The sequence below is a fragment of the Streptopelia decaocto genome (genome assembly GCF_964273445.1).
Source record: "Streptopelia decaocto genome assembly, chromosome: Z".
NCBI lineage: Eukaryota > Metazoa > Chordata > Aves > Columbiformes > Columbidae > Streptopelia > Streptopelia decaocto.
Genome location: NC_138657.1, coordinates 45,771,904 through 45,796,334, shown reverse-complemented (window position 1 = coordinate 45,796,334; position 24,431 = coordinate 45,771,904). Strand labels below are relative to the sequence as shown.

Here is a 24,431-nt window from a genome sequence, read left to right as displayed (position 1 = left end):
AGTAAGCAAATTATACATGCATTTATGTTGCTATGGTAATTGATACACTTATGAAGAAACTATCTGGTTTGTAAATATTCTCAAAAACCCTAGAGAAATCCTACACTGGTGACTATTATAAACCTATTTCTTCTATAGCACTCTTCAGCTCAGGTATTACAAAATCAACGAGAATCAGCAAGTTAAGTCACTATCCATTCCAAACCGATGACACAGATGACATCAAGCAGAACATTTTGAAGGCGGTTGTGTGGGTTTTTTCAGTGAAGGCTTTTTAATCAAACATGTATTTTGGTTTTGTGGGTTTTTTTCATCATATGGGAAAAACAAAACAATACAAAAACCTTTAAAAAGGACATAAAACTACCTTAAAATTCTTAGTGAGGAAGACATATGCTTAAAAAAAAAGATCTCCCCCCTTTTTTTAATCACCTGAAAGAGGAGATATACTTCTCAGGTGTTTTTTTTTTTTCCCAGCAACAACAAAATCCAAGTATCAGTCACAATTGGAACTACAGGATAGGCATTGATTCTCCCCTTGTGTCAGTCAGGAATGACTCCAGGTTAGTAATGCCATGGTGCTCTGAGAGTGGTGTAAATGAAAACAAGCAAAGAAGGGAGGGAGGAAGGGAGGGAGGAAGGGAGGGAGGGAGGAAGGGAGGGAGGAAGGGAGGGAGGGAGGGAGGATGGAAGGAAGGATGGAAGGAAGGAAGGAAGGAAGGAAGGAAGGAAGGAAGGAAGGAAGGAAGGAAGGAAGGAAGGAAGGAAGGAAGGAAGGAAGGAAGGAAGGAAGGAAGGAAGGAAGGAAGGAAGGAAGGAAGGAAGGAAGGAAGGAAGGAAGGAAGGAAGGAAGGAAGGAAGGAAGGAAGGAAGGAAGGAAGGAAGGAAGGAAGGAAGGAAGGGAGGAAGGGAGGAAGGGAGGAAGGGAGGAAGGGAGGGAGGGAGGGAGGGAAGGAAGGAAGGAAGGAAGGAAGGAAGGAAGGAAGGAAGGAAGGAAGGAAGGAAGGAAGGAAGGAAGGAAGGAAGGAAGGAAGGAAGGAAGGAAGGAAGGAAGGAAGGAAGGAAGGAAGGAAGGAAGGAAGGAAGGAAGGAAGGAAGGAAGGAAGGAAGGAAGGAAGGAAGGAAGGAAGGAAGGAAGGAAGGAAGGAAGGAAGGAAGGAAGGAAGGAAGGAAGGAAGGAAGGAAGGAAGGAAGGAAGGAAGGAAGGAAGGAAGGAAGGAAGGAAGGAAGGAAGGAAGGAAGGAAGGAAGGAAGGAAAACTTTGTACAGATTCAGAGCATGTGAGAAGCAACAGAAAGCAAAAATCAAACACGAGTGAAATATTCCATCACCTGAACACCTATTTGGAGATAAAGAACATGGTCTATAACTAAATCTTCACAGGTAAACACCCGCCCTGGGATCAAACACAGCATAAGCTCTGTGACTATGAAAGGCTTTACAAACTTTTTGCTTTCTACTCCAAATGCAAGTGTTTCTTCACTCTTGTCTGCTACATAAATACTGAGCAACAGGTTGAAGAACGGTCTCCTGTGCAGTTTTCTGAAAATGCTGTGTGTGCCAGTCTTAGTTTCAACATCCCCTTCCATCAGTGCCGTTATTCAACTCCAATTTACATTTGTGAGTGCAAATGCACAGCCAGGAGCTCCAGAGTTCACTGCTGGTTAGGGGCAGCAAAGGGCTCTTGATGATTCAGAGAGTAATACACATCTAGACCGTCTGCATACACTTTGCATCTCAGACAGGATCAGAAAAAATACAATATTGCATGGACAGACATTTACTTGGGAGAGCTGTTTAGACTGATCAATTTACCATATCCAAAAGCACCACTACAAACTGAACAATCTACAGTTTGTATTCTGCAGTTCTGAAAATGTTTGCACATCAAGCATGCCTGGCAACAAACATGGAAAAGGCTGTCCAAATTCTAAAGATGCTTCATTTTGGCACTGAGTAGTTATAACTGAGAAACTACAGAGGTGTCTCCTCATCTTGCTGGTGGCAACAAATTAAGATAAAAAGTGAACTGAGACTCAGTTTCAGATCCTTGACTTCCTAGACGTTTACTATGCAGCTGTAGGTGAGTCCCTCTGTGATCTGGTTCCTGACCCGACACAAACCAGTTGACTTTCATAATACTTGCTCAGGTAGCAGTATGATAAAAAAGGTACCTAAAAATTCAAGATGCTAAGATGCAATGGCAAATATGCCACAGCTAAACACTTTGGAGTGTTACGGATTTATAAGAAACCTGGGAAATGGCTATTGGGATGGGTTTTACAACAGAAGCGTGCATGTATAAGTGATATGAATCATTCCAGAGTAAATGCAGCTGTGTATGTAGCCATACCATTTTATTAGAGCAGCCTGTTTTATCACATTGTATTTTCTTACTTTCTCCTAAACTAAGTATAGAGCTATATCAACAATTACCTTGTTTTGGCTCCTTCCAACAAAATGTACTTACTTACATCAGGGCCAAATTTGGCCTGTTTTGGCCAGTAGTGTCAGCAATCAGTAGTATCAGTAGTCTCAGTAGTATCAGCAATTCAGTCATTTACATTCCTGGTAGACATTATTTGATATGATGACAGGCATTTCACTGTATAGTGTATGTTGCTAAAGTAACAAATTTTAAAATTGAGATAATTTAACCAAAATGTCCTATTACCACAAATGTTGGGCAAATTAAGTTCCACTAGATCAAATAAAGTGGTCTGATTTGTGTAGAGGTAATAACTGACCAAAATGAAGCTGCAGAACTGTTTATTTTTATCTTCTCTTTGGATGTAATTTAAACACGCAGTAGAATATGTAACAATTCATCTGAACTTTCCTTAAATTAACATTACTCATAGGAGCATTAGTGAGACCTTTGTGAGTATATTGCAGTCAATAATAATTACGTCAGTAGAACCAGCTGTTTGAGAATAGAAAAACAATCAAACGTTAATTTTCAGATGTTTTCAGGTTCCATCAGTTTAGTGATTATCCCACTACAAGCTTCCCTTATTCTCCACATTTATCTTTTCTAAACGGACTAGAGCATGCTTTTGGTCAAACATTTCATTAGTATAATGTGATTTCTACTTAAAAGATTACTTTTCTCTATGTGCAAATCTTTAACTAATGCAGGTACCAGATTGTGCAAATGACTGGTTGGGTGATTTTAACACTCGTACGATTTTACTGAGCTGTATTTTCAGTTTGCGAACTTTAAACTGCAAACAATCAAGAGGCATTTGCTGTTAAAAGCCTACGAAACAGCATTCTGCTGTGGTACATCCTTGTCAATTTGAGAAGTCATTTGCCAGGTAATCCAGAAATACTTATTTATCAGTTCTTCACCACTGACGCTAGGCATAAAGATTTCACTGACCATAGGCCAAAAAAATCAAACAAAGTTGCTTGATGGCCTGTAATTGTTAAAACCCACATCTATATGCTTCCATGGCTTACCTGTGGAGACAGCCACTGCAAGTGCTAAAGTGCAGCAAATCTGCAAGAACGGCTTGTAGGTGCAATACAGTCCTGCCTTGTGCTGTGGCTTGTAGTGCTTCATAGTATGCTTCTGTAAACAAACCAGGAGCTGTGGCTGCAGCACAGGTAAGCATCTGCATGATGGCTTCAACCTAACTAGATAAAGTACCTGCAGCAGCAAAATTCAGCAACCTGAACCTGGAAGCAAGAGGCAGTCCAAGATCTCAGTGCGCTGAACTGAAATGCCTATCTGTATCACAGCCAGATGCATGGCTTTGCATTGTTACCCAGGGTCACTAGACAAATGGTAGCTTGCTGTGTGCACTCAAAACTGCAATCTTATGCTGTGTTTACAGACAGACAGACAAATGATTAACGGAGTATTTCATGTAACCAAGGCCCAGGAAGTTAGGACAGCATTTGCAAGTGTGGGTGAATGAAACTACCAACCCCTTAATTTATATTAAAACATTTACATTTAAAAGATAATTATCCCTGAATAATTCCTAGTATTTTGTCTCTCCAGTTATTTTATTTCTCTAGAATTAGACATTTATATATTTTATAAATAGGTGTCTACAAACACTGTGTCTTGGATACTGGTCATGCAGTGAAGTAGTGCTAGGTCTATAATCAGTCTATTTCTGATTCATAAATTTCAGACTATTTTGACAAGAGAAGGATCTGGAAAAATACTTAATGAAAGCTGAGATTCTTCCATGTTTCCATGCCCTGAGATGGTGAGGTGGAGTGATGCTGCTTCTGTTTGAATTAAATGAAACAAGATAAAATGAACTGCCACTGTAAACAGATTAACCCAGCTGCTGCCTTGCAGTAAGGTATGCCATCCAGAAAACAGGTGTCCAACAGATGTACAGACCTGTCAAACTTAGAAGAGAGCAAGAAGCAGAACACATTCGTCATTCTGTAAGTCTAGTGTCTGCTGCCCTCCTTCCCCAGGTGCTGTGGACATGAAGGGGCACCTCTGGCCAGATGTGACCACCATGCAGGTTGGGTGACAAAGCTGTGCCAAGGCAAGTGGTGTGAAGCAGCCAATGCAAACAGATTTCGAGGAACTTTACAGCACTGCCCACCTCAGGAAGGCTGTTCACCCCAGCTCTGCACAGCTTCTTACTTAATATCCGACTTAGTGACTCGCATGAATGCCTCTAGTATGAGCAACGAAAGCTTTGTCGAACCAGCAGGTCAGGCTCTGAGCATGTATTTCTCTTGACTTATAGGGAGCATGCTGCAAAGCATTATTGACTTGCCACCACACTCTATTAGAAGTGCTTCCAAGAAACAATTTTAATGTTCATCTCAGCTAAAGTAACTGCTCTGCAGTCTAAATTTTTCTGTATTTTATGTAGTCTAAAAGGTCTGTTCCCAATTGTCAGAGCCACACACATGGCTGCTGGGTTACCCAGATTTTCTCGAAAGGTTTCAGGAAAAAAATAAATTAGCTTGAATTTCAAGCTTGAATTTAAATAAATCTTCACAAGAAGAAGATTCAGAGTACCCATTTTCTGTTTTAGGTTTTGCTTTTTAATTTCAGAGTGTTCTGGGTAAGAGGAATTCCAGCTTCTGCCCAGCTCACACATAGAATATCTTATCAGAAAGCATTTCAGTCAAGACTTCAAGATTAAAACAGTGTAAATAAGAGTCTGGATATGCTTTTCCATCTGTATAAAGCTGGGTAGCACTGCTGAAATCATGCATCTGAGCTGGCCTATGTATCAAAGCAAGATACTGATGCCAGTCTTTACCATAAGTGATAAAGAATTTCATGGGATACAAAAAGTGGTGAGACAGAAAAATCCCAGAACAAATGAAAATAGATCCTTTATATATGACCCAGTCTATCTCTCTGAGTTACCCTGGTGGAATTCAGTAAGTAGCATGGCAGTGGGACAAGGTGTAAAAGCAGAATTAAAAAAAGCTGACCCTTCTGAATGAAGGGATACTTCTTTGTTCCAACTAGGGCATTTATTTAACACCTGCTTTGGGTGATTTCACTCTTTGAATGACTTTTTTCTTTTCTCAATGAAAATAAGTTTCTCAAGTGAAGAATTCCTCCTGTGTTTTAGGGCTGGCATATAGCTTGACCTTCTCAGCAAGGTCAGCAGCTCTCTCTTTGTATCGGAGCAACCTTTGTACTCTTAATGGACTAATATTATCTTTATTTTAAAAGAAGAAAAAATGGTTCAAAGTAATCTTTTCTGTATTTTAAGCCTGGCAGACTATTCTGGTTCTATCTTCATTCAAGCTGAACATGAGGTCCCTGAGGAACACATCAAACAATACAATAAAACACAGCAGTCATTGCACAGCCCTGCAGTATCTTCCATAAACTCAGCAGGGAGTTTTCACTCTGTAGGTGACCGAGAATTTTTGAGCCTCCGTAAGTAAACTTATATTATTAATTAAAAAACACACTATTCAGTATTACAGTAACTATTTTCTGTGTATATGCCCATACTTTCAATTTGTGGCTATAAACCTTCAACAAACGCATATTCTTCAGACTGAACACACTTGCATGGAACCACTGCAAGCTGCATCACTGTGCTTGCGTTTGTCCTGTTAGGTGCCTAAAAGTCTGCTTGTACATGCAAACCTACTGGCTGCAAATACAGATTAGCTGGGTTTGTACAAGCATATGCTTTTGAAAAATGAAAGAGAAATGCACTATCTGCATATGATAGTATTGTTAACCTGTTAAATGTAAATCGTTCCATCAAAGAAGCAACACTATGTTTCTCAAAAAGCACACTTCATTTGCAGGTAAACCATCAGATAGACAGAGGTGATTTGTGGGGCTGTGTAGACTGCAGCACAGTAAATCACATTCTGACATATCTTATTAACAGGCCCTGCATCTTGTAATATGCAGTTTCAAAGTTAAAGCTGGCCAGATGCAGGTAATATTCCCTGAAGACACACAAGCCTTTGCAAATGGGTTTTACTGCTCACCCACACTAACTTGGTGGCATCACTGAAGGCTGAAGGATGGGTCCAGAGGTGCTTATAGCCTGTACAAGACTGGTCATTTGTAATAATATATTTTATGTCTGAGTTCAAAATAAGTTATATGTTCATTAGAATAAGCCTTATTACATGCTGTGGTCTATCTATCTGACTAATTTGGTTGTTATTTCTGTTCCTGAGTCATTTATCCACAGATTTCTGCAAATATGTTTGATAATAGTTGAATGTTTTATGCAAACAAATTTCAGGTTATTAGGTATTAATGAACTGCTCATTTCAGCTATTCCCTATTTATAGTGTTACCCCCAAAGATGGAGGAAGACACTTTTAAGATGCAAGAACAATGTGCAAATCAAAACCTAAGTACATATTTTTTTAGTTCAAAATAGTGATGTTTACAGGATTGTTTAGAAAATTGTACTTGCCATTTTCTTGCCCATTCTTGCTTTTCACCTATGCAGTTACAAATCCAAAGGTTTCCTCTTTTCTCAGTGAAAATTTATTAATCTATTTTTTATTCTCAGTGAGGTAACCAGTTTTAGACACCTGGCATTCTGTAAAAGGCTTGAGTCACATCATCCCTCTGAATAAATAAATTGCCACATAAGAGTAATCCCTTAGAAATCGAGAGCTAGCATCTTGTACAACATTTTATCTTAAAGCTACTCAAATTTCTTAGGAGTCCTCAGCTGCATGATAAAGATCTGGAATATGTGATGTCTGCTTATATTATCAACCAAGTGCAATGCTTGCTATAATTGAAGAAATTGCACATAAATAGTAAGCTAGTGTATGCTTCTCTGAATCAACTCACACTTAAGAATCCATGTGAACCTTCACTGTTACCCAATGAAGGTTTGATGCATCAGGGCTACCATTAATACTGTAACCTCCATCATAGATATAAAATTATTCCATGTGATCAATGTACCAGTTTTGGTTGGAATAGAGTTAATTTCCTTCATAGTAATATATATGGGGCTATGTTTTGGATTTGTGATGAAAACATTGTTGATAACACAGGGATGTTTTAGCTATGGATGAGCAATGCTTATGCAGCATCAGGGCTTCTTCTGCTTCTCATGCTGCCCCAGGCTGGGAAGCACAAGAAGTTGGGAGGGGACATAGCTGGGACAGGTGACCCCAGCTGACCACAGGTTATCCCATACCATTTAACACGCTGCTCAACAGCAAAAGCTGGGAGAAAAAGGAGGAATGGGGAGATGTTTGGAGTGATGGTGTTTGTCTTCCCAAGCAACCCTTACGTGTGATGGAGCGCGGCTGTCCTGGAGACAGCTGAACACCTACCTGCCCATGGGAAGTTTTGCTTTGCTTGTGCATTTATCTATCAAACTGTCTTTATCTCAGCCCATGAGTTTTCTCACTGTTACCCTTCTAATTCTCTCCCCCATCCCACTGAGGGGACTGAGCTGTGTGGGGTTTAGTTACCGGCTGGAGTCAAGCCATAAGAATCATCTATATGCTGTACCACTCCATTTTGCAAGAAATAACATAGATGATGATTGGGGAAGGCCTAGTTGTGAGTCTGATGATCAAGTGAGACTGTTTTGTTCCAAATATTTCAGGTGGGATGAAATAATGATGTCACGTGCAGGTTGAGTCTTGCATGCTTTCTCTGATGAACTACCCTGAATCTCTGGACCTGCCGCTTAAATGACATCTGTACTAAAAGACTTGTAATCTCCTGATGCTAGACAGTTCTTCTGGTAGGTCAGCCCCAAACACTGATAATGAGGCGTTCTGAAGTAATTTCAGTGTTGCTTGGTAGTATATAGAACCTGTAACTCTATACTTAAGTGACTCCATGCTCCAAAACTGCCTAAAATGTAGATGTTATACACTTTATAAACTGAATAACACAGAAAACCAGTAGATCCTCAAAGGAAAGTAGTGAAGGAATCCCCTGTAGAAAGTTTTCAGGGATGGAAAATGAAAAATATTTGATATAGTTGGAAGAGAATACAGAGAAGCATGTGGAAATGGTGAAATGATTAAGAAAGGTAGGCTGACATGAAATCAAGGCCTTATAACTAATTTAGGGTGCTCGCTTCATATATTAGAAACCATGAGCTGAGTTTCTTGTTAGCATTATGTGTCAAGAAATTACGGGACTGTTCTTGTCCCTGGATCTCTCCACTCCCTATAGAGGATGTCTCAGCTACACTAATGACAGCATGTTAACTTGTCTTCTCTGCCAGAATCTGTGAGCTGTGCTGGAAGAAAAGGACAAGTGACTGAGCAGGCTGAGAGCAGCAGGAACATACAGTGAGTTCCCTCTCTGACAGCTCACCCCAACCTGTGAATGCTGTGCACAAGAACCACAGGATGCCTTCCATATTTGATCTTGTGTTCCCTGATGCTACACACAATTCAGGAGTAAATGGAGGAGATGCTGAAAGGAGGCAAATGTAAGCTATATGAAGTTAAATGACAACAGGTGAACATTTGAATTTCAGGAGACTTGCCTATATCTCCCTTTATGGCCACTGAGTGCACGTTCCAGTTTGGCAAATCACACAGAATCAGACCTTAAAAACACTTCTGATGAATGAAGGGTGATTTGGGGTGCAATTTTTGAATTCAAACAAACAAACAAAGAAAGAAAACAAACAAACAAAAACCCAAACCAAACCAAAAAAAAAAAAAAGAAACACACACACACCCCCAACAAAACAAAACAAAACAAACTGCACCCCCGAAAAGCCCATAGGTTCTTATGCTACTGCAGGTAAGGTCTGTGGCTACTTCAGCTTTTGGTGAGGTCTAGCTACTCAGTGATGGGAAATTATCTGGGACCTTCAACGTAAGTTTTTTTGAAGTCCTTATTACAGCCACAATGCTCTGAACACACTCCCATAAACTTTGAGATTAACGAACTCCGTACAAAGCTCAGTGGTAACAAAGCTGTTTCTCTTTGAACACAGTTCACATATCCACTATACTGGAGGAAAAAGACCTGGCTTATAACACACAAATTCTTGGGTGACATAAGAAACATGTTAAATGGTGACATGATAGTGTGTGTCTGCTATAGGCCACCTGATCATGAAGAACAAGTAGATGAGGCCCTTTAAAGACACTTAGGAGCAGCCTCATGTTTGCAGACCCTGGTCCTCACTGGGGACTTGAGCCACTCTGATAATTGCTGGAAGTACACAGCAGTACACAAGTAACACAGGACGTGGAGTGCCTTGAAAATAACTTCCTCCTCCAAGTTACGCAGGAGTCAGTGAGAAGAGGTGCTCTGCTGGACCTCATACTCACTAATATGCAGGGGTTCATTTGGGATGTGAAGATCAAAGGCAGCCTTGGCTGCAATGATAATGACATGTTGGAATTCAGGATCCTGAGGGCAGGAAGAAGAGTGAAAAGCAATATCACAACCCTGGGCTTTGTGAGAACAGACTTTGGCCTTTTCAAAGATCTTAGAAAAATCCCATGGGATAAGGTCCTGAAAGGAAGGTGGGTGGGTCCAAGAAAGCTGGATCACATTCAAGGATCACATTCTCCAATCTCAAAGTCTCTGCCAAGAGTCTGTGTTGACAAAAAAGGAACTCCTGGCCAAATTCAGACATAAAAAGGAAGCATACAGAGAGTAGAAGCAAGAATGGGTAACCTTGAAGGAATACAGAAACATTGTGCAAGCATTCCGGGATGAAGTTAGGAAAGCTAAAGCCCAGATGGATATGGATCTGGCAAGAGATGTCAAAAGCAATAAGGAAGGCTAAGGCATGCTGCTGAATGAGGCAGGGGACCTGGCTGGATAAGCAGGCAGTAAGGTGAGTGGATGGCCATGCCCAGAAGGTTGTAATAAGAGTCATGTGGGGTATGCCAGCAGTCAGTACTGTTTTACATCTTCATTGATGATTTGGATGTTGGCACAGAGTGCACCCTCAACAAATTTGTAACGACATCAAACTGGGAGGAGGGCCTGATGTGCCAGAGCATCATGTGGCCATTCAGAGGGACCTAAACAAGCTAGGGAAATGAGTAGACAGGAACTTCATGCAGTTCAACAAGGGGAAGTGCAAAGTCCTGCAACTGGGGAGGAACAACCCCAGGCACATTCTGGGGGCCACCCAACTGGAAAGTAGCTTGGCAGAAAAGGACCTGGTGATCCTGGTGGACACCAAGTTGAATGTAAGCCAGCAGCACACTCTTGCAGCAAAGAAGGTCAATGGTATCCTGAGCTGCATTAGGGAAAGTCTTGGCAGCAGGTCAGGGAAGGTGATCCCTCTCCCTGCTCAGCACTGGTGAGGCCACACCTGGTCTACTGCCTGCAGTTCCGGGCTCCCCAGTGAAAAAGAGACACAGATACACTGGAAAGAATCCAATAAAGGGCCGTGAAGATGATGAAGGGCCTGGAGTGTCCCTCATATGACAAAAGACTGAGAGACCTGTAGCTGTTCAGTCTGGAGAAGAGAAGACAGAATTTTCCTGTGACGTAAAGCAGGCAGGGGGTGGTTATGGATGTGTCATGAACTGTGGTGCTAATTGCCTTTACAGATCCAGCTTCTAGCCTCTGTATCTCACGTGTTTCATATCCATATAACATGGAACTGCTAACATGTTTTCTCACCATGGTGTTGTTACACGGTGTGTAATAACACAGTAATAGAAACAAAGGAATAACTAAAATGAATCATAATGGTGAGATACATAATTTTCCTGGAGTCCTGATTTGGTTTCAAATTTGTAGAAATTAGGGCTCTTATCTGCAGGAATTAGGACTTTTTTTCATAAATTCTTGAAAGCCATGTCACAGACTTGTTCTGACTTTGTATTTTCTCATATTTTTACATTGAAATCCTGTACCTACTATGTTAGTCACTCAATCTAGAAACCTACAAATATTATCATGCTATTTCTTCTTGTTCCACTGTTCTTTTTTTCAGTGTATGAAGAACTAAAACCCATGAGTGTTCCATATCTTGCAGATAAAACCTAAATTTTTGCAGGGTGATATTCCTGAGAGTAGCACTTAGAGGTTCTCAGAAGTTAGCATATCATGTAATCTTTGCGATTCTAAAATAAATTAGAAATCAGAATTCTCTCAAAAAACCTGTAAATGAAAGTGACTTGAATACCATAGGACTGAAATGCAAAACAAATCATCTTATTTATGCTATTTCTTATTACTTATGGAAATTCTTCCATCTGGTTTCAACTGTATCTACTAAAAACATGCCCAGTTGGAGTTTCAAACATCTGCTCATTCAATATATGCAAAGTATAATGGAATAGCTTGTTTGAAGACTGCTTAAAACAAAGGGAGAGGAAAAAAATAGTGGGGCAGGGTTTTTTACATTTGTAGGAAAACATGTCATTAGTTACTTTTTATTTATTCAGGGTTTTTTTTTTGTTTTGTTTGTTTGTTTTGTTGTATGTTTGTTTTTTCTTAAGGAAGATTAAGTTATTCAAGCAGAAAGTAAGTTTAGTTTGGCAAAAATTTAGGATTAACCTCACCCATACACACCAGCCCTGCAGCCATCAACCGTCATAACATACAGCTTAAGAAAGTTGTACTGAACCTTAGTTCCAGTCTTAAGAGATGCTCTGACCAGGTGACATATCTCATGGAGATCAGGCAATGATGCTGGTTTCGTGATTTCTCAAAGAAGCTTCCAGATTGTGCCGCTTAAACAGTTGCTGTGTTAATTTCCACCTTTGCTTCTCCATTCCTCCCTACATGTGGCCAGTCTTCCTCTTTAAGGACTTAAGACAAAAGGAGACCACCTCAGCCAAAAGAGGATATATCTTCTCTTGAAGTACACCAGTCTAACCACGTTGCCAAGTGAGTACATGCTGATCACAGAGTTCTTGGTAAAATAAATTATCCTATAGACTTCAGTTAGATTTCACTCTCTGGTTGGGCTGCAGAGAACTTGGCTTCAGGCTTGAGGAATAAACCCAAGATGCTGCATTTCAAGTCGTACTCTGTTGCTGGTTTGTTCCAACAGCTGAACTTCCAGCATTGGAGAAAACATGGTGGTTTCCTATCTTCTGCCTTCTTTATTTTTGTGCATGCAACCAGTTTTCCCTTAATTCTTCACTTGACAGCATAGAACAAGCTCAGTCTCTCTCCCTCCAAATGAGTAGCTATCACAAGTGTGATGACAGGATATGCAGCATACCCTTAAAAAGAACAATGGCCTAAAATGTGGGATGAGAAGACTTTCTGAGATCCCCAGCACAAGTCTCACAGACCATCGATCTATGCAGAAGTGCTGCCTTCCACACAGCACAGCTCCATCAAAGGCATGTCACCAGGTTTCTGCAGCAGGCTGTGAATGATGAATGTTTTCTAAAGAGGAGGACTATAATCTCAGGATAGCCTCATATTTATCTGTGCACTTCCACTCAGCCCTTTTGCAGGGTTGTGTTTTTGCTTTAGGCATTAAATATATTCTCACGCAGCAACACATTTCATTTCTATCCCCTGTCTTGCCTCTCTACATTTATGTGCACCCGAGACACACAAAGTTCCTCCTTTGCTTGAAGCCATGGAGAAGACAAATTGCTGCAAGCAGGAAGGGAGCAAAATGTGCACGGATGGGTTGGTGGGAGAAAATGTGTAGCTCAGATTGTTTCACAAAAGTTCCTGTTAAGTAATTCATAGCTAAACATATGCCATCTGTTTATATATATATATGTTTGTTTGTTTATTTACTGAATTAATCATCTAAGGGAAGTTATTTAGTTTCTCAGAACTACTTGTTCAACCACGCAATGTATACAGTAGGCTGAGTTTCCCTGAACTGCATAACAAAGAGTTAAGCTTTATATTTTTGTCCCTTTATTGGCTGAATTTTGTATTTCTGAAAAATAAGCTGTGAACACCCAAAATGAGTGTTACCTAATTAGGTATAAATCAAATGGAGTAAGGAAAAAAAAGCTATAATACACACCCTCTGTTCTTAAAATCAAGGCATGACTTACTCAGGAAGAGCACAGCAATTCAATCTAAATGGTGACAGGTAAAAAATACTGTTCTGTGTTAATTGATTTTAACACATCAGTTTCACCACAATGTCATACAATACACTGTAATGCAGATGACATGTTAAATAACTTCATGAATGTAGGACAGGCTTTTTTCAATTGCAGAATGAGATTTTTTCCTTTTCTGAAGAATGTCCTGCCATACAGTAAAAAACAGGTTTGCTTTCCAAGGAATAAACCAGTACATTACAAAGTTATTTTTCAGTAAAATATCTGCTTTCACTAACTGGTGTCTGATTTTATAGCTTTTAAAGCAAAAACCTATTGGTATCTTACTGCAGAAAAAAATATATTTCAGTTGTCTCTTTTTTTGTTGGGCATTTATGTAAAATGAACTTTCTTCTTCTTTAGACGTCAGGCATTTAATGGACTTAACTTTTACTTAAAAGCTCTCTCTTCTGGAAAGCAGTGAGTCAGACTTTGGAAGCCAGATTCCCCTTATATATAAGGGAAAACTGGATATAAGCAGTGGAAAGCTCGAAGCCTTACTGCCTTATTACTTTATTCAAAATAATTTTGACTGAAGTATTTTTTTCATCTTTCAGAAGAAACATAACACTGAACTGCACATGAATGAGGTGACAACATGGACGACTAAAAGTGAGCAAACAAGGAAAAATAAAGTAATCTACATATATAATAGCTAGTGCTGCAGATGGAGGGATAATTAAGAAATAACCATTTCCCAATAATTACCAAGCAAGGGCATGTGTAGTGTGTGTATGTGTATGTGTGAATGAATAATAGAAGAGAATGTGTGAGCTAGTTGACAAAAATACTCCTTTTTAATGGTGAGTACAGATGTGCAGCTGACTGTTTTAATGAACACCTACATATTTTTCCTTTCTGAAAAACTGGAAGAAATTAGAACATTACACATTAATATGATGTGTTAATTAATATCGACTTTGTGAAGAAAAAATTCACCTTAAATATACAGATATAGGTAAACATACTCCAGACATTTGTAATCTGGAGAAAAAATAATGCTGTCATAACACTTCAGATAAACTGGAGTATTACACCAGGCTCTTGCTTCTCCGTGCTAAACTTCAGCACTCTTAGATGTCAGTCCCATAAGAGTACTGACAATTACTGCACCATAAGAGGTGTATCTCTATATATACAATCTCATTATAAAGTCTATAGAGAAACAGGCATATAGAAGCAGGAGGCACTCCAATTGTAAATCCTTTAAGGCCACATGTCAATGAAAGGAAATTTACATTTTATAGTTACAAACATGCATATTTTTCTCCATAAGTCAATAAAAGACCGATCTACTAATTCTGGTTATCACAAAGTGTGATACACAGTCCCCACATAGTCTCAGTCAATTGGGAAGGCTCAACCAAAAGCAGCACTTCACCAAGAAAACAGACGAAACATTTGCATGAGCCTCTTGACTATCATTTAATACCACCATTTAATACCACAAATTCACCGCAACACAAAATGAAGAACCCAGCCAACTACACTCCCTGTATATATAGAGAAATATATATTGTTTATAGTAGATATGTTAGAGGCTGTGTATATAATATATATATATACACACATACGTATATATATGCAAACATGGACACAATTGAGACTTTTATGTATGCCTTTCTAGACCATTATAATCTCCCTCAGACCCTAACTCTAGATATCAAACCCCACTTATCCATGAGGGAAGCCTGTTACCCTTATATTTGCTCACACTCTTCTGTTCCACAGACACAAACTATTCATTGTTCTCAAATTGTTTAATTGATTCGTACAATTAGATTAATCCCGGCACAACTATTTCCTGCACATGTGTTGTTTGAAAACTGTTGCTCTATTTCTGATCTGAGAAAAAGTTCATGTGCCTGAACATTTGTCTGATTTTGAACATCAAACAGTCTGCAAGAAGAATGCTGCTTCATAAATACTGATATTAATTAAAGTACTGAGGAAGTATTAGCTAAGCATAATAAACCCTATGAGGGAGGATGCCCACACTTGAAAAAAATGAAATCAAAATCATAATTCTTAAAAGTAGTCTCTGTACTGGCATGCCTCATTTACTGAGACACAGAAGGCCTAATATTTCATAATAGTTAATCACTCCTAGGGGACAGTACCTATCAATTAAAACCTAGGAATATTAACCAGGCTATCCTTCAACACATTGCTGAGAAGCAAATCAAATAAGTACCATCTCATTTTTATGGATGACAAAGTTGAAACGGAAAGAAATACCCTGGCCAACAGCACAGGCTGAATTGGGAATACACCAGGACCCAGGCTCCAGAAAACCCAGCTCAGCATCCCATTCTCCTTTCTGCAGAGTTTTGCTTTATCACAATGGCAGCTCCCAAATTACTTCAGTTACAGTTGTTAGCACTTGGTAGACCTATAATGTATGCAGGCACTTGGTGTCTTAATTTAGAAACCACGCAACAGAGGCCATCTGTTCTGTTCACTGTCTTTAAAGCAACTTGTCCAGACTCAGGTAGGAAATTTAAGGCAGAGATGGAACTAATTTCTTTGAAGGTGTTCTCCTGCCCAGACTATGAGACAATCTCCAGGCTGGCCCTGGTTCATATGCTGCCTAGCTTTCTCGAAACATACCAAAAGGAGGCAAAGGTCTGCAGATGAGATGTTTCATTTCACAAATAGGACGGTTGTTCCCTTCAAGAATCCTATGTTCTGCAAATATGACCCACATGCTCTATGATGTTTACGTTAGGGAACAGACTGCCTTATCTTACTGAATTATGTGGTATACTGCTTCTTATAGAACTTGTTTAGAAACTGCTAATGTAGAATTTGATTAGCATAACTCCTTAGTGTGACTAAGTTTGCTTAGGCTACAAGCCATGAACTTTTGAACCTTCTGCCTTGTCATGCAAAAGAGGTCCCCAGAGTTTGTTCAGGCAAGGAGATAAAGGAGCTTTTGATCATCAACAGGAGATACATCCCTAGAGATAAGTAAAGGAATAGAAAGGCTCATCTAAAAGAAAACAAGAAACAGAAGAATGTTTTGGTAATTGCCAAGGACTTATTTTTGTCCTCAGCTGCAGGTGCAAAATGGCAACTGAAAGTCAGGACTTCGATTGATGTCTAGTCTGGTGGTAAAAAGACAAAAAACTACCTGCAGAAATAAGAAACGGCCTGCCTGACAAAAATTAGGAGATCTAATGAAGGATGGGGAGATCCCAGACTCTAGTTTTACTCAAATTGCTGCACAACAGGTGGGAAGCTTTGATGGTAAGGGTGTAATTGCTGAAGATTTTCTTTACTCAAGGTCCATCTACCTGAGGCACCCAGCTCAACCTGCTCTACATTGGGCCTTGCAAATGAATTATTTATTTAAGAACAATTCCTGGAATCCACGCCCAAGTCTCTGCTTTGGGAAACCTAGGGAGAAGAAACTTCCTTAACATTTGCAACAACTGTTCCAGAAAGGCTGGTTGTAAATGTCACATAATTTTCAAGTCTTGTCTTAAGAGTAGTAACAATCATATTTGTAAAATGGATCCTAAAGATACTTCATTTTTCTTAAGCACTCACTTATGAAGCACAGGCACGTTGTGTAGTGAAAAGCAAACCAACCTCATATTTGCAATTGCAAGTGTACTAAGTTCATCACTGTACTTTGCTCATTTGATGACTTTTTCTGAAGGGCTATATGATCTATTTTTGATTCTTTCTTGTTTCATGAAATTGATTTAACCACAAATAAATGACATTATTTAAACTTTATTACCTGCATGGAACTTAAGAGCTCTGCTACGCAAAACAAAATTCAAATAATGAGTATATAATACAATCCTACATTTCAATTATGCTCAGAAACTGAGCATAAAGGTTAGATGACCAAATCAAAGGCAATTATTCAGCTTGCTTATTCACCTGTCTCACAGATGTTGTTTTATAAACATATTTCTTTATGTTTCTGTTAAGAAAAATTCCAACTTTAATTTCTTACACATTATCTGAGAGGTTTTTTTCCCACTAACGGATATATCAATTTTTCTTTGCACCTCTTTAGCCCTTCTAACAGATGTCTTTTAGCTGCTCTGGAAGTTTTGATCCTAATTTGCCTGTCAATTTCCTAACTTTGACAGTCAGACACTTCAGGAGTAAGAATCACAAGTGTTATTTGAACTAAATTTTGATCACCATAAGTGAAACTTCAAGAATTCGAAACTACTCCTAAACTTCACCTGAAGTTGAAATAAACAAAACAAAACAGGGAACTGAAGAATTCTGTTTCAGTAGTTTTAAGCCAGTAAAAAATAATTTTTTCTCTTACTTTTGGAACTGTATAAAATTGTAATCAGTGGCTAAGAATGATTAAAATTATAAATTAAAAAAATTCTCAGAATATTAAATTGTTTTATTTTCTTGACAAAAAGGGTTTGTATAAAAAAGTTTTCTCCTGTTTCTCTTTATTGGCTTAACTATCAGTTAGAACAAAAATAGAACTGAGCAGATAATCTAAGAATATTATTTTATTGAGCTAGAAGGTGAAGAAATATTAAATAGACAGTCTCTTAAGAATTCATATCTCTCTACAAGTGTGTATTCTCACAATTGGCTGATACGTTTTTCCATAAATTTTATTTGCTCTCAAATAATAACGCATTAGTCAGGAAAAAAATGAAACAAAAAATCTTATTATTTAAAAGAAAAGAACACTGACAGGCATTTTATGTTTCTTTCAGTCTGTTCTTAGCACACTATTTAAATCCAACAGGATCATTTGTTCCTTATCCAAGCTGTTTCCGTCAGACAAAAGTAATAATTTATAATGCTTTACTTCAAATTACAGTACTGTAGTGATAAGTATTCACAAATCTGGAGCTGCCAGTCAGCCACCTGACTCCTAATCACGCATCACTTGTTAACACTTCCAGAACAAGCAGGACCACCCCCTCTCTGATCCTCACTCTGTTTTTACAGACACTCTTCCTCAGTGAGTTAGTCTGGTTTGGTTCAGTGTTTAAAGTCAATCAGTTTGAAAAATCAGAGTATTTGCTCTTTTGCTCTCTCCATATTCTTTGAATTTCCTGTGCTCTTCAAAGCTACTTAATGTGCATTTAAGAGAGGAAACCAAAGAAATGGGACTCCAAAGCAAACAGTGACAAGCTCTTCCTCTTTTTCTCCCATCACCTTTTATCCACTCTTAAACAGCCATCTGTTTTTTCCAGCTGTTTAAAAAAAGCCAACAAGCAACTTAAGTCAATCAACATTTTGGTACATGATTTGGCCCACACTTGATTATTTTTACACTGAGATACTCTGAGCAAAGATCAGGCCTCCTGCTGTGGCAGCATTTTAACACACAGTTATGTCTCTGTGATAATAATTACATGTCCAAATTGGAACAGAGCTACAGTAGCTCATGGCTCACAGACACAAGCAGCAGCACATCCTTACAGTATAATCTCCCATGTTCTCAATCATACAAATAAGCTCAGCTGTGGAACAGAATCACTTGTTCTCATGAAAAAACATCCCAAAGTGTATCAATTATACTGGGAACAACTCATTTGCATGAACTGCTTAACCACACTGCTAATATAATCAAGGCTGCATTAAGTCAAGCTATTGCTGCTATGCAAACAACTTACATAACCATATACTTACATTCTTCTTGCTTGGTATTTTTCCTACACTTCCTAAAAAAATCTGTGTCACAGTAAGTCCACCAAAAGTCTAAACTGAATAGTTTCAGACACTAGTAGACAGATCTAGTGTTAATGTGACCATTGTGAATATGAATTAATCTCCGCAGAGGCCCCCCAAAAAAGGGCAAAGAATTATTTTAAAGTAATATCACTCTTCCTAGTGCCTTTCAGAATAAGAATTACAAGAAAGTATATTCCTAAAACACTACAGGAATCATTGGCAAAAAGAACTGACAAAAACTTATTTATTTCTCTGTATTTCCATAGGAAAGACAGAGCGCAGGCTGCAGCAATGCAAGCTCCTCATATGCATTGCTTCCTTCAGTGCACCAGATACAAATTCAAAAGCAGCAAACACAACTGAACTTCTGTGCCAGTTTAAACTTTGGCTTACTTTCAAAGATGACAAATTAATGCTAACATTTTACTCATGTGGAACCCACTCATTATGCCTTCCACAGAGACAACCAGTTAATTCAGCATTTAGACATGTTTATGCCTACCCAACCATCATTATGTTGCTCTATGTGACCATCCCTGAACTTTACAGAATAATGGATGATTCAATACTGGAATAAACTGAATCAAACCTACTCATTAATAAAAATTACGTCCATGCCTCACAACTTGTTTGTTTCCCCTCAAACTTCTCTTTCCCTCTTAGGATCATGAACTGCTCTACCCTGTCCCTCATGCTCTCTTTCTCCTTGAAGTCTCTCCATACATTACTAGCCTTCCCTCTCTAGTCTCTTTTCATGCTTTACACCATCTATTTTGTAATGCACACAAAAATAGCTCTGGTAGAACTGACATATATGGAGCTCTAAAAATAAGTGACTGACTAGAAACACTCATGTATCACTTAGACTAAGCATCTCTGAGACACTTATATTTGGTGAGATTAATTTCACCTCGGCTGTTCAAAGAGATGTACACAGAACACAAGAAACGTGCAGCTGATGACCCCTGTCCTACGGCCATCCAGCCTCATAGTCTAAGACAGAGCAAGACAGCACAAGGTTATCCTGCATTCCTGTCAGCTGGCTTGTGGGCAGTTCTTTCTCCTCCCACAGGTCCCTTCTGACATTTCTCAGCTTCTCCTCTGAATGCAGCAGCATCCTTTGCATAACTGACTTACTCTGCACACAACCCTATATACTCACATAGTCCCATGCTCTGAAAAACATAAGCTTCATGTGAAACAATGGTCAGGAGTCATTTAAGTACTTTTTATCACAGAATCATAGAAACATACCAACTGCATGAAGCTCAACAAGGGCAAGTGCCAGATTTTGCACCTGGGACACAACAACCCTGGCTGTACATACAGACTGTGGAATGAGATGCTGGAGAACACCTCTGCGGAGAGGGATCAGGAGGTTCTGGTCTATGGCAAGTTGAATATGAGCCAACAGTGCCCTGGCAGCCAAGAGGGCAACCGTGTCCTGTGCGCATCCAGCACAGCATTGCCAGCCGGGCGAGGGAGGTGATTGTCCCGCTCTGCTCTGCACTGGTGCGGCCTCACCTGGAGCACTGTGTGCAGGTCTGGGTGACACAGGATAAAAAGGATATAAAGCTACTGCGGAGTGTCCAGAAGAGGGCTGCAAAGCTGGTGAAGGGTTTGGAGGGGAAGTGGCTAAAGTCACTTGGTTTGTTCAGCCTAGAGGAGACTGAGAGGAAACCTCATCATGGACTACAGCTTCCTCACAAGGGGAGGAGGAAGGTCAGGTGCCAATCTCTTATCTTTATTCACCAATGACAGAACCTGAGGGAATGGCAGGAAGATGTTTAGGGACATTAGGAACAGGCTCTACTCGCAGAGGGTGGTGGAGCACTGGAACAGGCTCCCCAGGGAGGTGTCACAGCCCCAAGCCTGACAGTGTTCAAGAAGAGACTGGACACACCCTCAGACACATGGTGTGAACTGTGGGGCTGTCATATGCGGGGACAGGAGTTGGACTCGATGATCCTTGTGGGTCCCTTCCAACCCAGGACATTCTATGATTCTAAGTGATTGTCTCAGATGATTCTCTTGCCATTTTGTAGGGGGAAAAGCATGGAAAAAATATTTAATTTAACTTGAGTTTGAGTCAATGCTGTATTCAGTTTCTGAAAAAGATAAATTCTGTAATGATTTTTTTTGAGCAAAACAATGTATTAAGGCAAAATGAAATCACAGAATATTTTAAATTATTCAGAACCCGCTTCTTTTGCATAGTGAAAAGGGCATTTTTGTCTAAGAAGTTTGCTCAAAGCTAAGTCTATGCAGACAACACACGATGAAGGTGCAAGCAAGATTAGTGGGGATATGCCATTCCCAACAGAGTACTTTTACTTCTAAAATCTGTTTTAATGATGAGGAGCAGAACAAACTTGGTCACAGAAAATACGATAGCTTAGTGAGGTCCTTAATCTAGCCTGTTTCCCCCATATGAAGAAACTGTACTGAAAGAAAAATAAATAGAAACAAACAAACAAACAAAAAAAAAAACAAAACAAAAACCAAAACCAAAAAAAACCCCACCCAAACAAACCAGAGAAAATCCCAAACATATCCAAAGTAAAGCAAAACAAAACAAAATAACTTACTGTCTTCTTCAACATTTTGACGGCGTAAGGTTTCTGGGTCCCTTTCTGCCTGCATCTGTAGACAATGGATGTAGCCCCACTAAATTAAAAAAAAAAAAAAAAAAAAAAAAAAGAATATTTGTACATAGGCCTCTTCGAATATGTCAGTAAACAGAGTTGTCTAGCTGAAACTACATTAAAACTGCTCTCTGTTGAACTTCAAAGGTTATTCAGCCAACAGAACCTGCAAGAGCTCACAATGCCTCTTGGTCACATCTTTTCTGACTCCTGACCCATCCTGGAGGTTTCCTCAGGGTTGCAAGAAATGTAATCTGGGCCCAAACCTGTGACAACATGTCTTTGTTAAGGAAACTCATTTGCTACAATTAGTTGCATTGGGATTTTTTAGTAACTGTTAATGGCAGTAATGGGGAGTAAGATGGAAAATAAGATCGTTATTGTGTTGTTCCCTGCCCAGTTTCCCCAAGAGTCAAATTCACTATAAGATGGAGCGAGCACCACTTTTGGTTAATTCAGTGGTAACTGATGGGGCTTGTTCGTAGCAACACAGAACTGGGTTTACATCTTCCTGTTGCCTTAAAGGCATATTCACTTGAACATGCTAAATCTGAGCACTCATAACATAATTATGGCTCTGCTGGTTGTAAGGCACTTCTCTGAGTGGCAAGTTGGGCTAGACAGTCTCCAGAGGCAGGCTCAGCTGCAGAGGTTACTTGCTGTGCTCTACTTTTTACAATCAAGGAAGGGACCTGTACTCTATAAATTAGCTAAAGAGAGGAAAAACCTCTGGCAAAACAATAATGGTTACAAAAAAATTCCAATACCTTTATATTCTACCACATTTATGTTTAGATACCACTGAGCAACCCAGTGTCAGCCACTATCAAGACGGATGCACTGAAGTCCTGCATGTCAGTGCTGAATTTGAGGCATTTTTGGAAGCCTCCTGTCCTCAGGAGATTTGTTGCCCACTCTAAGACTCAGCACCTTGGAAGAGCTTCAGCTTTCTAAGCTACAGGGGACTGCCATTATCATACACCACTTCCGAACAGCCTACATTGCACAACTGCACACAGCCACTCTGCAGTAAAAGGATTTCATATGTACCATACACCAAATTGAACTGCAGATCTCTCTGAATCAGAAGAAATCCACTTCAGTATATCTGTAGGAGATGACCATGAGCTGCAGAATGACACAAGCAGCTTTCCTTTAAACAAGGGAATAGCATAGCCATGTTCAACTGCATGAATAAAGCTGGGACACAAGGTTTATTATTCTGGATGTACTGCTGTACAAAATGGCCATGCATGCTCTGGACTTCTCCCTCCTTACCACAGTCACAGGTGCCAGATGATCCTCTGAGTAGGCATGCCCATATTTTTATGCGTAAATGAGCAACCATGCAAACTGGCATTTGATTGAAAATATTTATTTCAGAAAGACCTCTTCATCAGAAAAGGTCACCTGGGCAAGGGTTATGCAGCTCAACCATCTGAGGGTTTCTGTGCATCAAACGCACCTAAAGTAATCTTCACTTAATCTGAAATCCTAAAAATATTTGTCTCTCATAACAGGGTATTCATAAATGTGTGGGAGTACTGCAAGCCCCAGTGACTACCAGAATCATTACACGAATTTAACTAGATTTTCCCTCCTTGGCCAAGTCTCAAAAGGCTCTATTTAGCAAGAAGGAAAAAAAAAAAATCACATAAAAAACCCCAAAACTCACATCTTCTAAGTACAACCAAAATGTTAAAACATAAAATTCTAAGGATCTGCTATGATAGGGTTTATATCTCAAATATTTCATTACAGCCCTGTAATAAGGAAGTATCGAATACACTGCAAATCCTTCATGGACCCTGCTTCATGTATTCAGAGTGTGATAACCATTAAACTCATTAGTTTATATATGCTCTTATTAAGTAGGCAGCAAAACTTCTAGCAACACAGGGCAGTCACTGTCTCTCAGTAGTGCTACTGTCAGTGTTTGCTTTACCAGTCTGTTACCTGACCCTGCAAAGTCCTCAGTATAAATAAAAACCTAACCACTAGAATACCTCTGATGATTTAACAGAGCTGACTTAGTGATGATATGGGCAGCTACACCAGCAGTGGTAGCATCGCACAACCTGTAACAGTTAATTTGACTGCACTCAAAGCTGGAAGAGAGGCAGTATAATCCTTGAAAGAGGCATGTCACAACTTGGAGAGACAGGAATTTATGAAGGCATGTCCAGATGAGCAGTTTGCCATCAGGCTCCTTAGCCACAGAATCACAGAATCACCAAATCACAGAATGTTTGGGATTGAAAGGGACCTCGAAAGATCATCTAGTCCAATCCCCCTGCTGGAGCAGGAACGCCTAGGTGAGGTTACACAGGAAGGTGTCCAGGCAGGTTTTGAATGTCTCCAGAGAAGGAGAATCCACATCCCCTCTGGGCAGCCTGTTCCAGTGCTCTGTCACCTTCACTGAGAAGAAGTTTGTTCTCAAATTTAAGTGGAACGTCTTGTGTTCCAGTTTGATCGCATTACCCCTTGTCCTACCGTTGGTTGTCACCGAGAAGAGCCTGGCCCCATCCTCGTGACACTCACCCTTTATATATACACCCAAAGGGGCTAGTTTATAAATTATTTCCTGTTGTAAATATTTCTGACAGCACATCCCTGGAGTCCTAATTT

At 39.6% G+C, this 24,431-nt stretch overlaps 1 protein-coding gene across 1 annotated transcript in view; it reads right to left on the bottom strand.

The window, feature by feature from the left end:
- Window positions 1–24,431, bottom strand: part of CAMK4 (calcium/calmodulin dependent protein kinase IV) — a 186,084-nt gene that overhangs the window by 90,306 nt on the left and 71,347 nt on the right. The window contains exon 2 of the mRNA XM_082074306.1: window positions 21,747–21,825. Coding sequence (XP_081930432.1) covers window positions 21,747–21,825 — 79 coding nt within the window. The remainder of the gene's footprint in view (window positions 1–21,746; window positions 21,826–24,431) is intronic.